At 40.7% G+C, this 16884-nt stretch overlaps 1 protein-coding gene across 8 annotated transcripts in view; it reads right to left on the reverse strand.

Annotated features, from left to right (window-relative positions):
• LOC135485645 (muscle-specific protein 300 kDa-like) overlaps positions 1 to 16884 on the reverse strand; it is a 143608-nt gene that overhangs the window by 66153 nt on the left and 60571 nt on the right. For 6 of the 8 annotated variants that reach the window (XM_064767928.1, XM_064767934.1, XM_064767933.1 and 3 more), the window contains exons 9-22: positions 16362 to 16442; positions 15280 to 15429; positions 14724 to 15038; positions 14011 to 14292; positions 13186 to 13494; positions 12353 to 12508; positions 11991 to 12152; positions 10963 to 11286; positions 10643 to 10786; positions 9041 to 9208; positions 5716 to 5853; positions 1569 to 1730; positions 881 to 1101; positions 402 to 510 (exon numbers count right to left, since the gene is read on the reverse strand). In XM_064767928.1, the coding sequence (XP_064623998.1) occupies positions 402 to 510; positions 881 to 1101; positions 1569 to 1730; positions 5716 to 5853; positions 9041 to 9208; positions 10643 to 10786; positions 10963 to 11286; positions 11991 to 12152; positions 12353 to 12508; positions 13186 to 13494; positions 14011 to 14292; positions 14724 to 15038; positions 15280 to 15429; positions 16362 to 16442 (2721 nt within the window). The remainder of the gene's footprint in view (positions 1 to 401; positions 511 to 880; positions 1102 to 1568; positions 1731 to 5715; positions 5854 to 9040; positions 9209 to 10642; positions 10787 to 10962; positions 11287 to 11990; positions 12153 to 12352; positions 12509 to 13185; positions 13495 to 14010; positions 14293 to 14723; positions 15039 to 15279; positions 15430 to 16361; positions 16443 to 16884) is intronic. The other 2 variants (XM_064767929.1, XM_064767930.1) reach the window with 2 other exon arrangements.

A 16884-nucleotide genomic window follows, 5' to 3' on the forward strand; every position in this document is an offset into this window, starting at 1 on the left:
TTTTGCCGGAGGTATGGAGCCCACTTTTGGCTACTGTCCACCTATCAGGGATCTTCTACTAGCCCTGGCTTAGACACTCAGGTACAAGGGACCACAACTTTTCATATCATCCGACAGACTCTCGCAGAAACACAGAGTCTATAATTATACCAGGGCTTTATTGTACTACCTTTCCTTATACTCTTCTCAAATAACAGACATTTACCTCATCAATATGAAGGATCTGATAAATGACAGAAGGTAAACAGGGAAAATTGGCGAAGAGATCTCACTGAAATCACTGACCACATGCACAACCCCAAGATGAGGATAGTCGAAAAAGATCTTCCTTATCTGTCACCACCTAGGTCAACATCTAATTTACTGTTTGGAAACATTCAGAAATGACCTTGAGAACTGACCTTGAACACTTTGACCTTTGACTTGTATTCGTCACCAGATTCTGTCTCCTGTTGAAGGTCAAGGATGGAACTTTCTGTGTCTGCCATCCAGTTCTCAAACTGTTCAATTCTGCAAAGAAACGATTAAAAACATGTTGTAGAATTAAAAGACATAGTTTTGTCAATGAATTATTTGTCCTAAATTGCAAAAAGATTTTTAATCTGACTAGAGCTGTGGTAGCAAACAAGCAGTGAGATTCCGTCAGAGGACACAAAAGCTTTTGACATAAGGCTTGCTGATAAGATAGAGATGAAGCAGTTTGGTCTGACCTGGGGAAACATCCGCCGACAGGCTGCTGGCCAAACAGGGTGGAGACTGAAGATTGAAGCCTTATGTGCCCTATAGGCATAAAGAGAACTAAGTAAGTACTAAGTACGTAAGTGTTGTTTAAATGCCTCCATCCTATACCAGAGAGATACAAAGTTACAAAATCACTCACTTGGCATTATACTCGTCCCATTTCTGCGGCATTGACTTGAGGTAGGTATACATTTTATCGATGTCACTGCCGACCGTCTGCCATCTTTGTTGATGGGCGTCGCACGACTCCTTCAGCGTCTCATCCTCGGGATGATATTTGTACAAACTATCACAGATAATGTTCATGTCGCTAAGACACTTCTCGCACGTCGGGACGAAGCTGCTCTGTTGAAACACCTCCTGTGGATGGGAAGGACAAGAAGTTTAGAAATTAGATGTAAGCACTTATATAGCACTTTATATTTCACATCACCTAAAAGTGCTGTCTATTCATTCCTTAGCCTAACAACAGCCTCAAAGTGCTATTCATTCCTCAGCCTAATCAAGAACCTTTCTACAGAAACCAAGCAGCCGAATACCGCCATTTCAAGCCAATTGAATGCACCAAGTCGCACTGTCTGAGTCTCAAACCCATGACCTTCTGATCACGAGTTGGGTACACTTCCACTGCACCACCGTGCTTCCACTTCAACATAGCTCAACCATAACTACCAGAGCAGAAAGATGTGAACACATCTAAAGATTGTCTCTACCTTAGATGCACTGGCAAGAGTTTGGGGGAAAGGCTCCTGCTAATATAATATCCTCCCACATGTGGTGATAAAGTGCCATGCCAAAGGTAACAAACAAATACACTTGAAATCTACCTTGTGTCTCTCCAAGATGGGCAAGAGATCGTCATGGCGATCTATTTGTCCTTGTTCCTCCGACAATATCTTCTCAGCTGCCTCAACGTTGTGTAGGAATGTTTCTTCTGGCTCCGCAAACTCGAGTTTCATCTGACGAATGGGTGCATTGAACACAACATTCTGTAATCGCAAGTTGAACTTCTAGGTTAGATCGTGAAGAAGGATGGGATCATTGTGTGTTTGTTTGACAAGAGCATTGATGATTTAAGAGGGGTAAAAGAGAACCTGGGGGCGATTTGAAGAACCTGCAACGAAATGCCTCCCAAAAAGGAGGAGGTTCATCTGACGAACCTGCAACAAAACGCTGCACGAACCATTGATGCTAAATCTCTTTCAACTGAATTACTGTAAAAAAAGATGTTATGACTATAGGCTAGAAGTATAGTTTGACCCAAAACTGATTTTGGGAATTGGGACAATGTCACCCCCCCTAGGCCAATTTCACCCCCACTTTATGTATGGTACCCAATCAACTCGGTCAAATAAGGTGATGTCAAGGGCCTGATGATCTATAGGCCTACCACTCCAGAATGAATGAATGGACATGTTTGAGTAGGAATTCCATCCAAATATCAATCAGTTTGGCATGCGGTGATCCAAATCACACATAATGGAGAAATATTTCTTTATATCTTAAATGTCCTCAGATTGAAACCATATACAGGTCACACGCATATCTTAGCCAGGGTTCGACAATGGGGCAGCATAGCTCTCAGGCAATGGCACCTTATTTTAAAGGAGATGATTCGAAATTTTGTCATTGGCAGTGGAAATAACCCTACTTATATGTGCAAATACCATTAGCACTTCTGGTAAATATTTAAAACTTAAGAATGGTTGGCTGTTTTTGAAACCGATACAACCATGGTAGGCGAAACTTGAGTTAAAAATTGTTGACATTTGAGAAAAAGGTGGTAATCCTCCTTCAAATAACTGTGTATGACATGGTTATTAGGGTCAAGGGACCAATATGTATATGTCATTACAGTCAAGTAAACATTGAAACTTGAACCTTTGACCTAGGACAGGCTAACATTGGTTTGACAAAACGGAGGTGTAACATGCAGATTTAGTAGCTGAGTGGTCGTCCTCAGATATGTGTCCAGGGTTCTACATGTCTTCAAGTAAAAAGGGTTCTAAATTTCCCGTGTTCTCGTTGTCCTGGGTTATACCTGTCACAGTTGTCCTGGGTTCTATCTGTCACAGTTGTCCTGGGTTCTATCTGTCACAGTTGTCAGGGAAGGCTGGGGTTAGGGTTTGGGTCAGGCTGCTCAAATCACATGTAGAACTTAATGCCAAACTTACTTCAAACAGGATGAAAAGAACTCATGCGGCATTGAAAAGGTCATCATATCACATGACAATATCATACTTCAATCATCGGAAAGATATATATACCTTATGATACGAATAGTTCTAGAATTTCTCTGTATATCAAATTGTCAAATTTTTGTTACATCTCACAAAAGATATGCTCGTACAAATATATTGAACAAAAGGCACTCACTTAATGATGTACTTCATCATGTCTTGATCAGTTAGAATTTAAATTCAATCAGGTCTCATGATTTCGATTAAAGCCCGAAATGCCAAACGAGGACACTTCATACAGGAGTTACCCTTTTCATGAAGAGTGATCAATCTTGTCATACTTCATTTGAATCAAAGGTGCATGTAATCTTCCCTATAGATAGTGACCCGTCCATGATAACAATGTAGCAGGCGACATGCCTTTTGTACAGAATGGAATAGCCAACAAACTTGGCTTATATCTTACATCCTGGGCCATATTTCTATCTCTGCTTTTTTATAGAGAAATTGATGATTTATTGTAGAAAACCCAGTAAAGAAACAGGGACTTTAAAAGAGCTTTTCAAGCATCACACATGAGCTCCGTTAAAGAAAAGGGTAAATACAAGATGATATTAATGAAATATTCCTATTCTCCTTTGCACATACATGTACATAGCTCAGTAAGCTGAGAATCTAGGTTTTCTAGGTCTATAAGGATTTTTTTGGTCACAGGACTATCAAAATACCACACTGGTAACACAAACACGAGAGAATATGTGTTCCAAGGGAATATTTAAAACCACACAGTCTCGTTATACCTGTGCTGCTTTTCTTTAATCTTCTTTTCTTTCCTAACAACAGGAAAAGTAAACTTGGCTTCAAGCAGGGCGATGTTCATTTATTTTCAGTTTGAGAATGTTTTGTTCTCGATTGAGGAAATCTTTTCATTATCGGCACAATGGGACATGACAATAAAGAGTTATTACATGTCTGTATGGACAATCACGCTATATTAAACTGGCAAGAAAAATTGTCTCGGCCATTAAATTAAACTTAATGATAGGATGAGTGATTTCAATAGGAACTCGAAATCTAAATTGCCCATGAAATTTGTGACATATTTGCAAAATGACACTCACAATAGAACTGACCAATCGAAATTGCTTAAATTATCCTAGATACCAGAAACCAATGGGCACATGCCTGAGACTCCCAAATCGTCAAGGGCAGGTCTCGTATGCAAATTAACTATAAAAGCCTATATCTCTAGCCATTCGACCCCATTAGCACAGTCCGATAGAGACTTTAGCCCGCGGAACATCAAGTCTTTATGTAAAGACATTATAACAAACACGCACTCGATTGTACATTACTTTATTTCCTGAACATTCTACAGGACAATTTCAAAAATTCCTTCGTTGGTTTTTGTGAATGGTTGTGACCCAGATAGCGACCATTGGGACATTTATTGTACTCATCGCCCTTTTGGTTTTTTGTGAGTGCTTCACGTACCAAGGGGTAGGGTTAATGACATTTGCAGAGGCCAAGCATTTCAAGTCTCTTGAGTGGCAGTGCTTTTTATGAAAGTTTTCTAAGGCATTTGGAAGTCCTTTCAGGAACTTGTGGACAGTAAAGTAAAGTTTGTCAGTTTGTAAAGGTCAAATGTTTGACGATAGAATTCTCAAAGAAACCCCACAGAGATAATTAACAGACTGACATAGATTTCTAGAAAGGACCAAATCCAACACATTCTCTGCATTTTTGGCTTTGTAAATTTTTTTCCAAGCTCTCAGAAACTTCATAAAAAGGTGAAAATACTGATTAGGTCGAATGAAGCTAGAGAATATTTTGTGAGCGTCGCCCCCTATCACCCAGCATGCAATTATGATAAGCGAAAGGTGCGTCAAAGATGGCGCACCAATGAGAAACGTTCAACTAGAAATAAACTGGTTTAAACGAACAAAGTATTTTAGGAAGTACACTTTCTGATGGGACACTGTCTGTTCTAGGTATTGTCCCTTGACAAATAATGAAGAGAGTACAGACAAAATTGTCCTAAAACAGGGGTATTGAAGCTGACGAGACCAGATCTTTATGTAACCCGCAAATAGCACAAGTCACTGCTAGAACTAAGGATGAAAATGCCTAAGGGGTTCAATCATAACCCTGTAAAGCTTATATTTAAATATGTTTAAACAAAAAAGTAATATTCTATGTTGTGGATTACAAAACTGATTTCATTGGTTTTAAGAAAGGTTTTGCAACTACTAAACCATGGAGAAGCTAGTGCAATTAAAAAAAGATATAAAATTTCTTTTCTTTGTTTTTTTCATTTATTTCTAGTTGAACTTCTTGATTCCCAAAGCGCGCTGCTAGATTTAGGCTCTACATATGACTCTAAGGATTGTCGAACATGCAAACAGGAAATTTTAGTGGAAAGCAGATGATATTATCATGTGAAATGATATTAGGCCGTGAAAACATCAAACGGTATGAAAATCAATAAATGAGTAAATGTATGGAGCAATCAGCAGTTTGTAAGAGAGGAGCAATTATGTTGGTTTAGTTAAGATTTAGTTAAGATTTGCATTGGAAAGCCGCAATTCTTTTATAATATTGCAAATTAGGTGATGAGAAATGTTAATTAATTAAGCCTACAATACCAATACCACCAAAGCAACCTGGAAGCTAACAAGTTAAAGGGAAAACAACAGGAACATGTCACACCACAAGGCCAAACCAGGGCAAGACAGGACAAGGTCACATAAAGGTCAAGGTCGAATATGAGGTGAAGGTCACACCAATCACTTGCCTTCCAACGAGCCTGTAAATTGGCTAACTGACGCTGCAGATCTAAGCGTTTGTCGTCATGGATCAAATCCATTAACGCTTTCCCGGTGACTGTGAGGTTCTGCAGCATCTCGGGGTCAAAATTATGCTTGAAATAATCCTGAAATAGAAAGATAAGAATTAGATGCTGTTTCACTGAAGGATGAAATCGAAGTAAATCGAGACGTTTTAAACCCAGTAGCAGGCACTTTTGGGTACAAACCATGGGTGTTTTTTTGTGGCCTGGAGTGTTTTGATAGATAGAATACAGCTGATGATCGCAACAGGATTCTGATGATGAAAATCAAGGGAAAGAAAGAGAGAACTTAATGATATCGAAGAAGTTTCATGATTCCAATTTAACTGATAATTGACAAAAGAATATCTGACACACTATCCAAAGTTTTGTTTAAGGGGACTTCCATACAAGATTACTTGAAAACTCGAGGAATCAAATGAATGCATCTATACCCAGCTTGAATATCATTTGAAATGGAAACTGACACAGATTGGACTGACGGACAGCTAACATTCAACAGCATCGAAAACAAGAGACATAAGTGTTCATGAGATAGTGTGCTAGAGTTTTCATGATGCAGTTCGATGTGATTGAGATGGAGACATTTGCGTCCCAGTGTGATCAAGACATTTGTGATTGAGATATATGTGACACAATGAGATTGAGATAATTGTGACATAGTGTGCTCGTATGTATATACATTCGAGACACAGTGTGATCGAGATATTCATGACACACTGTGATTGACATATTTGTGACTCAGTGTGATTGAGATATTCATGACACACTGTGATTGATATATTTGTGACTCAGTGTGACCAAGATATTTATGACACAGTGTGATCAAGAAATTGCATTGCTGACACAGATATTTGTGTAATATTTGTGACTCAGTGTGATCAAGATATTTGTGACACAGTGTGATCAAGATATTTGTGACATAGCTTGTTGAATATACTTATGACACAGTGTGATCAAGATATTTGTGATACAGTGATCGAGATATTTGTGCCAGTGCAATCGACATGTTTTTTTATATTGATGATATACAATCACTTTACACAATTCCTTAGCTAAAGCTAACACAATAACACATGCTAACGGCTAAATCTCAAACCACTTTTGCCAAGTTTGCAGCACGTTCCATGCTCATGCAGTTCACCACGCGATGATAAAGGCTAAGGACAAACGTTGACAGTGGAAGACCCATGCAGCTGAGGAGCCATGACAATTTGCCAACGTTTCCATTTGCGGCAAGTTCCAGAGGACTTAAAATCACCGGCCCCACCAAAGTCTAAAGCGCCATGCAGAGAAGAGAAATGATCATGCAAGGATTGGGGAGCAAGGATTTGGATTCTTCTTAGCCCTGTTTCAAGGGGGGCAAGCTTTTGAATAGCTCATTTCTCTGGGACAGGGATGTTTGGGGTAACATGCTGCATAAACCAAGCCTAGAAACCGACGTCACAAAAACTAGAAACATGCTTCACATGCAACATCTTTAGACATTTAGTTATGTACACAATTTTGATCGAATACGTTTCATATTAAAGTTCTTATGGCATGAAGTTGGTTTTTCAGTTCAAATCTGTTCAATTGATACCAAGAAGCCCACCACATTAGGATCCTAATGTTTCAACTGAGTGTTCCTTTAGAAACATAGACTGGTAAATAAAATGCCAAAACACACTCATAAGGTATTTTCAAGTTTTGATAGATATTCAGCAAAGTCAGGCATTATCATTTTCAAATTTTGTACCTCCGAAAGCTCTACAATTAACATCAAACATTTACCAAACATAACATTAAACACGCTATAAACAAACATGGTCAAAACTCCATCAATCTTTTCAAAACAACACCAAAAAACACTGGGGGCCTATTTTTCGTCCAGAATTTTCCTGCACACACATCATGTATTGCACACTTTGTTAATAATAGAGTAATTGAAAGTTTTTATAGATTTAGATAAACTGGTGCAATCAGAGGGATAGTTTACTTTGTTAAAAGGACGGAGTCTGCGCCAATATCGTAAGACATATCATACACCAGTTATTTACGTCAGAACTGTAATTTCATCCCAAGGGTCAGATGGTTACGTTAGCCTGCCACAGTTTGGTCCTGTGAAGCCAGGTTCAGTCAGCGCTGTTGGCACAAAAAGGAATACAAAATCAGGTTTTGCTGGAATTGGATGTTCCTTGGTGTTGGCGTTGAAAATTTGGGTTCAAATCCCAGTTTAGTGACATCTGGAGTTAATTCATACAATTCAAATGGCTTTTCAAAGATCCTCCCTTTTGAATTTTACAAGTGAAAGCATGTGAAAATGCAGCTCGCAGAAGTGACAGCTTTAAAAAAATCAACAAGAATTTCAAAAACCAGACCAGAGAGTGCTTGACGAAGTCCATTCCATGATAGGCCTGCCGGAAATAGTGCACATCGATGCACACACCTCTGTACTAGACATACAGGAAATAGCAGCAAACTTGACATGCAATGGACTTGACGAAAAGCAGAAGACAGCCAAAACATTACAAAAGATGAAAATAGAAACGACACCCTGAAAAAAATAACATTCCAAAAAAGATCGAGAAACGTGATTGAAAACTTGAAAAGCCAATCTTGCAAAACCATAAGAAATATGTCTCGTAGACGAGAGTGAAACCAACAGCTGCCGTAAGGTGGCGCAATGAGTTAAGAGAAGGAACCATGCAGGAAGTCAGTAGAAGATGTGTGTGTATGGAAATTTCCGGGATCGGGGAATGGCCGTTCAGAAGAGGACAGGAACGAAGGCTGCAGTTCTCAATATCTGCTGCAGCATCAATTCACTATTGGTATAATTTCTTTTTAAATTCTGCCGACATAAACATCAAAATTTTAAATGGTTTTTCGAATAGTGACTTTTTTTTTCTTCAAATAAGTGAAGACACTATGCCATGACAGCAGTTGTTCACTTTTGTTAGAATGTTGCCATGCTTGTCAAACTGTTGCCACGGTAGCCAAATGGTTGCCATGGTAGACCAACTGTTGCCATGGTAGCCAAAACTGTTGCCATGGTGGGCACTGAAACTGCTTCAATGTCAAGGTCAGAAGTGCATCTCAAAGATATACAGAGAGAAGCTACTGCATCCAAATTTGGAGATCACTTCATTGCAAATAGAAAGGCAGACCTATATGTCTAATTCAAATGCAACAAATAAGATTTAAGTTTTCATCTTTCAAAATCTCATTTTTCACTTTCCTGTCCTCTTTTCTGCTACTGGGTTCATAGCAATTGATCGAAGGTAGTACTTACCACGTGTTCTTGAATCAAATCACCGAGAGGCTCATTTTTATTGGCAAGAATTCGATCAGCTTCCAGAAGCCATTCCTCGCATGGCCCGGACTGCTGATAGAATTTCCGCCAAAGTTTCATGGCCTTGTCTAAAGTTTCCTCCCAATGTTTGGCGTCACTGGAACATTGCTGAAAGTTGGCCCAGAATTTATGGTTATGGACGTACATGTCGAATATCAAAATGGCGGCGGACACGCGGGATTTGCGGTAAAATGCCATGGTCACTGGTTACTAGACGTTTTAAATCAGGCGATTGCAAAATGTATTTATAGCTGGACACTTAGGACGCTTTGAGCAGCTCAATGTGTACAACTTCTTGGAAATATCCAAGAAAGTCTGTATTTTGATGCACTATTGTCCTATTGGCCCTTATAAACCATCCATTCACTTGCTCTAATTATCAATATAGATTGGCAAAGTTGTTAGATTCTCAATCTGCCTCAAACAAAATGAAATAATAATAAGATAATTCCATTAAACTTCCAACTTTCCTCTTGGCTTCAAGAAGTGACCATGGCAAAGCCCGCAATATCGAAAAATTCCATCAAATACCTACGCGACACGCAACAAAATGAAAATCGTAATTATTGAAGTTATTTACATAGTTAGCTTGAAATCTAATCTAAACTGTTAGCGATTCTACACTAGTAAAGAAATGCGCTATTGATTACAACAGGAAGAAAGACCATTAACCAGGGTTTAATGTACTTCGAATTTGATGACCCAGCTCTGAGAGTACTCCCAAATCTCAAATCTGTGGGCCTGATCTGCCTTACGCAGCACTTTCAGCATTTGCCGCCTTAGGGCAATAGTGTGTATCAATGCAGTTTGTATTGGGTGCCAATAATGGCTCACTGATTTCATCATTGCTATCCATATTGAAAAATTGAGATTTGGGAATGCTGTCAGCTGGCTGATCGAGGAAAAGTGTCCCTAAATGCTAGATGGGATGGTTGGGATCTAGAATTTCTAGAATGGCAAAACAACACTACGAGTAACTTATCAACTTCATCAAATCGCAATGCATGAAATTTTCAAACCTTAAAAAGAATCTAAAAGTTGTTTATAATTACTGTGAAATGCTTAGTTTATCCAACGAAACAAAATTCAGCAAGATTATTGTTCTACTTTGCACATAACGAAAAAAAATTACATATATTTTTTGAACGATTTCTAAGATAGCTGAAGTTAAATTTGGAAATTCGTAAACTGCATCGAACAGTTTTAAGTTATAACAAAAATTTAATCCAAAAGACTGTGAAATCTTTTTAAGATTACTGTACTTTAACGATTGTTGCATAACATTACAACATTTTTAGAGGATGTGATCGACAATATTGATATTTTAAAAGGTATAGGAGTTGGTAAAGGGGGACAAGTACAAAGGGATAAAATCGATGAAATATATAAACTGTTGCCATGGTAACATGTTGAAACAAAATAGTACGAACATAACTTAACCTCCCATCATTCACTATTATGCAAATTTCTTAAAAATCAAAAGCCTACTAGCAGACGTAAATGTCAAGGTTACAAAGGTCACGACCTTGACCTTTGACTTACCTTGAACCTTTCATTGAGATCTTGCATGGTCTGCTCAAGTTGACTGTGATCAACGTTCTTGACCTTGGCCTTGGGGATTTTCTGGAAGACTTTGTTCTTGTTGTCCAGCATGGACTTGTAGTAGGTGGTCTCGGCAAAGAGGGCCTGGAAGAGGAGATAAAACGCTCAAATTTCCACACCAGACATGTCAAATGAGGCGGTAGAATGCTGTTTCCACCTATTTTATAGAATCAAGCAGGGCTGTCTTTGATAGAGAGGCGTCCTCAATAGAGAGGGCATCCTTAATATTGAGGTATCCGCAAAGGGAGTTTCCACTGTACCTTATGTTTCTCCAGTTCCTCGGCAGTCTTCTGCATGTTGCCGTCGACAAGATGGCCGTTCAAGATTGCCTCGGCACTTTCGAGCCACTGAGAGACGTCTGAGATTCCGGCCTCAAGAGATTCGACATTCGGCAGCAGGCCCTTCAGACCCCGAATGGCGTCGGGCAGCTCCTTCTGCACCTTGATGATCCTCTCCTTCAACACTTTGAGAGTCCCTAACATTTTGTTGATGACTTCTTGCGAGCTGTCTTTGACCAGAGATTGGCCGAGTTTCGACATCATTTTGAACTCGGTCTGGACCTGCTCAACCTGGGCGTTGGCATCCTGAGATATCAAACAAGGAGAAAATTCAGATTCCCGAATCAAAATGTTATTCTTTCAGTTCTTCCTAACGTGCGAGCTCATAATTCTGCCAGGCTTGTTGCGACGTCATATCTTATTATTATCAGATTCTGACATGAAGATCATGAAGTTAGTGGAGAAAAAATTTGGCACATAGCAGAATTCTGATACTCCCTTTGCCAAAACCCTGATTACAATAAATGTCACTACTCCATTTACCGGCCCTAATGCTACCACTCCATTTACCGGCCATAACGTTACCACTCCATTTACCGGCCATAACGTTACCACTCAATTTACCGGCCATAACGTTACCACTCCATTTACCGGCCATAACGTTACCACTCCATTTACCAGCCATAACGTTACCACTCCATTCACCCGCCCAGCCTGTTATCATCCCCTACTCCTTGATGTACCTACATGTATTTTTGGCAATAGTTTAACCCTCTGTTTTTTAATCTGTAATTGTAAGCTTGGTTTGTATGCTTTTTCTTTAAAAGGCACTTCTTTAAAGAAAGTGTCAACTCCAGTCTACTCTAACTGACCGAGTAGCAGCTGATTTTTCTGCATGGAAAAATATACAACTTTTCCCATATTTTCGTATATACTCAAGCAGAACTTTCTTGTGGCTATGGTAGGAGAGAAAGCAATTCATGCAGAAATTGATCAAAAACTCAACGCACCTCAAGTCCCTGGAGTAGGTCCTTGATCGACTGATAATCACACGGTATCTCCTTCTCCAGTAGTCCCTCCACGTTATCCAACCAGTCGGCGATCTTGCCCACGCCAAGTTTGTATTCGGACCGCGTCTTCTCCACGGTCTCTTGCCTCTCAACTTCTTGTTTCTGGAGAAAAGTTAGTCATTCAGTTTTCAAGCTACTTAAGATAAAATCATATCGTAGTACTTTCAATACCTTATAGATTACAGTACTTTGAATTCTTTTTGTGTCGGGTCTTGATGTTCCGATTATCAGTTGAATACCTGAACCACCACAAGAGAAGGGAAACTTTATGTGAATGACGTAAGATTGTGAAATCCACTTACTGTATCGCCGCATTCCTTGAACCGCCTGTTGATATTAGCGAGCATCTGTTTGATTTCAGCAGCGACAGGATCAGTGGATACGTCCGTCAGGAAGTCACCAGCCTCATTCAGGAGTCGATTCTTCTCCTGCCACTTGCCGATGTCGGCAAAGAAAGCCTGCAAGTTAAGAAAAGTTGGTCAGTACAGTGGCCACAAGTCTTTACAGATTCTGCATGACTGACTGAAGAACAAAGTTATTTGTTGTTGACGAAACATTGTTAAAGCAGTTTTTCTGGTGAGGTGAGTGCCTGATCGGTTGGGAACTCTTCTAAGAGCATTGTGTCACTGAGTGCCTGCTAAGGTGGATCTGGAACTCAACAGGCCCTCCCCATGTCCTTTGCCAAGCGTAACTACTGTCAATCCTTCACCTGTTCAGCCAGGGATTCTCGATGAAACTGGACTCATCTGGTCATACCCAACCCAGTCATTTTAAAAGCATAAGCTCCAGTTCAACCTACTGGTAACTTAGCTCCAACTGTATCTCCCCCTGTCCCTCCAGTCCCCCTCACAGCCTTAAACCAACAAAAGCCCTTCTTCTGCTTGGAAGTCTCCCCAGCCTTGGACTCATTTATCATGCTCCTCACACCCAATGCCAGTTTTCCCCCAACAAGTCATCTTAAAGGCAGAGGCTCCAGTTTAACCTGCTGGAAACTGGAGCTTCTGGAGTACCTCCTGCTATCACTCCAGTTCCCCAAAAGCCTAACCACCAAAAGCCCTTCTTCTGCTTGGAAGCCAGTTTAGCCTTGGACTCTTCAATCCCGCTCCCTACACCCAATGCTAAACGTATCACTTACAGCTCTCTCCTCTGGTGTACCATTGAGTGCCTTCTCCGCTTGGGGCAGGTAGGCCTGGAACTCATCCACCAGGCCCGAATACTTCTTCCAGTTCTTCTGGGCCTTGTCCAGCGTGCCTTGGCAGCTTTTCAGGTCGGACGCCATTGGCTTCCAGCGGCTATTCGCTTCGTTCAAGAGCGCCTCAGCTTTTTGGATTTCCTCCGAGTCTTTAGGGTCGACCACTTGTTTCTTGTAGGCGTCTGTCGCCCGTTTTAATTCCTGAAGCGTGCGGTCGATGGTGCTGTTGAGTCTTTTCCCTTCGACAAAGTTCTAGGAGGAAAAATTTGGAATAAATTATGCTCCCATGCGTGGGTCGACAAATGACTTTACAAAATCCAGCTAGCCGGTATACCCTGTTTATTGAGTACGGCATCACATAACGCCATCTGAACATGATTATAAATACTTTGAGTACCGACCAAGAACTAAAAAAAGTCAAGGGGGACATTTCAATGCCTATTCTCCAAAATGCCACAGTAAACTCAAAGTACCCAGGTTATCAACTAATTTGGGCTTCAAAAAAACCCTTGACACACGTACGGCATACGCCATGTTGTAAAACTCATTGTAAGTTTCCCATTGAATGGTTTGTCACCAGTATGAATACATATCCCTCAGATGATCTGCACATTCACTTGAGTTCCCATTGAATGTTTTATCACTAGTTGAATCCACATCCCTGACCACAGTCACTTGAGTTTACATTGAATAGTTTATCATTAGTATGTTGTAAAACTCTCATTCGTGAGCACAGTATCCTGACGTCTGCTTCTGGTATCAACTCACCTTGTAATCATCGACCATATCATTGACCTCGTCCTCATTACCGTATCGGTCACTCCAACCATTCAACTTATCCTCAGCACCGTCAAGAAGACCAAGAGCGCGATGTTTCACCTCTTCGTACTCGATCTTCTTCAAGACGTGCGGGGCGACCAAGACGACCTTGCTCAGTCTCTTTCCAAGGTCATCGAGCTGATCTTTTGGAATCTCCACGCCGTTTATTTTGCCCTCCTGTTTTATCTTGTTGAAGGCTTTTCGCATTGCGTCGGCATCTTTGAACGTGAGCTGAAATAACAACGGAATTTAGAATTAGGAGAGGTCAACAAGGAGGATGATGACGAGAATGCTGTTGGACTTGAATCTGCTCAATGCGGATGTGGAGCTGGAGACCAGACTCGAGTTCATTTGCTTCAGATCAGCTCCCTAATGAAGAATAGAGAGGAATACTTGACAACAGATATCACCCTGACCTCAACAATCTGGGACTCTGTCCGTGGAACTGACCAAACATGCAAAACATGCCTCTAAAATGGTTATTTTTGTCTCATTTTGAAAATTCTAAGGTGTACGAAGGGCTGAGGCAGATATCTTTCCATTTCTGGTGTCAGGCCCTTAGGCCCTTTTCAACAGGGGGAAAACAGAAAATCTCCAATAATCAGAAATGTCTCATTCCTACACTAGACCACGCTCCTCAACAAAACTGCCCACAAACTTACCTTATGTTTATCCATCTTGTCCTTCAGTGCCGCGGCCGCCTCCTCGTTACTCATTCCCTCAGGTACAACATCGCCGTAAACCAGGTCTTCGGCATCGATTAACCACCTGGCGATATCCCCCAAGTCGCCGGGCAACCCCTTGTCTAATCTCTTCTGCATCGCCTTGATATTATCCATGGTCTTCTCCCAGTGGTTCTTCAGGGCGATCATGTCGTCGTCGGAGATGTTCAGGGCCTTCCCCGTCTGCTGGAGCTGCTTCAGTTTCGTGTAACCTTCTTCATACTGTTTGGCCTCCTTTTTCAACGCTTGAAGGGCCTGAAATATACACAACACCCTTGTTAGTTTTTGTAATCTTTTCTTTTGTCTTTTGCAGATGATTTATTGGGGTTGCAACATCAGGAATTGAACCAGACAATTTGATCGCCCAGGTGTCATTATTACACAAGGGAACATATGTATCAATATTCAAGTCAAGAGCTGCAGTAGTTACAATGCAACATTGATTCGCCGGGGTGATCATAGCGATGACTGTTCCAAAAGTTACAACTCAACTTACTTCGTATTCAGCATTCCTGTCCTTGATAGGTGCGTCTAGTTTACTGCGGAGGCCATCATCAGTTTGGTCCAGCCAATGTCCGATTTCATCGTATAGTTTCCTCTCTGCCTCAGCGGCTTTTCTGGGGTCGACCTTGACATTCGCGAGCAGCTGAAAACGTAGCGAGACAAAAAGATATAATCGGTGAGAGAGCTGGGAGCAAAACGTTTGAGGGCTCAATACACCTTGATAAGATTTTGTCAATTATCAATACTCAATTATCAGGCCTTGAACTTAAAGGCCCAACAGACCAGTATGGCTAAATTCCTCATATAACCAAAATTATTATCTTTTTAATCAATTTTATCACTTCCTCATGGTACTTTTCTTATAGTAATGACCACGTTCCAAATGATTTTGTTTCGCTAAGAATGGGGATTATTTTGGTGCGAGACAATTATAGAGACATATTAGACCCTATTCAATGAAAGACAAGCAATGTCAGCTCATCTTTTCCACTTCCCAAACCAAGCACCAAGCATTTTTTGTAACTCTCCCCTTGAGCAATGCACTTTACACCCAAAGGGGAAGAAAACCACAGGCACATGGGGTGTATTCAAGAAAAGACAAGCCAGATCCCTTCATCTTTTCCTCTTACAAAACCAAGCGCCAAGCTTTTCTGTAACTGATCCCTTGAGCAATGCACTTAACACCCAAAGGAAAAGGAAGGTAGCAATACATGCAGCCATAACCATGAATCCTGCCTAAAAAGTACAGTTTGGAGGTTCCGCATCACTTACGACTTCCAGTCTAACTTTTGAGAGTGAATAACGGTCGTGTAAGGACAAGTTCGATTCAACTGAACTGATTAACGTTTCGACAATGCTAAATGACATAAACATTGTGCACTTTATCAGGAATTCAGAGAGACTTGTTCTCGTAACTTCTTAGAGAATACAGTGGAAATATTGAATGAAATGTAGAGGGTTCCATGCAGGTTCGTCAACCTGGTTACAAGTTATAACGCAAAACAGTCCACATAACGTTTTAAGAATCGTAAATCCTACGTGGTTGTTATCTACATCTATCCACTCAGGTCTTACCTCCAGGTTCGGAAACGCTCCCGCCAGGCCCGGGTAGCACTCGAGGAAGGGTACGAGCGATTTGAGTGGATGTTGTGGTCGCTACAGAAAGGTACAGCAACATGCAAGGTTAAAGTGTAAGAAAAGCAAACTCACTGCATGAGTTGTTCAATTAAAGCTAGGAGACTACAGATATTAAATCAGCCACGGACACAGTCGGTAGAAGAAATTCAACTCGCTACATTCATACATTCCCAACGCTTTTTGTCGGGAATGAGAGGATCTTGAATATGGCTTTGTTCTGGCATGTTCTTTCCCACACGTCACTGACTCTTCCTCGATAGCTACTGGGAATGAGTCAGGAAGGTGTCGTCAAGTCGAGGGATCACCCCATTCGCCCTCAGTGTAAAGGTCCATTTCGGATAAAGTTGAGATTCCTCAATTTGAAACAAACACAAAAATTTCAATACAAACTTTCTCGAAATATGTCTGTGGCTGATTATTCAAACATGCTACGTGTATACACATATACAAATATACGATG

This window comes from Lineus longissimus, chromosome 3 (assembly GCF_910592395.1).
Source record: "Lineus longissimus chromosome 3, tnLinLong1.2, whole genome shotgun sequence".
Classification (NCBI taxonomy): Eukaryota; Metazoa; Nemertea; class Pilidiophora; order Heteronemertea; family Lineidae; genus Lineus; species Lineus longissimus.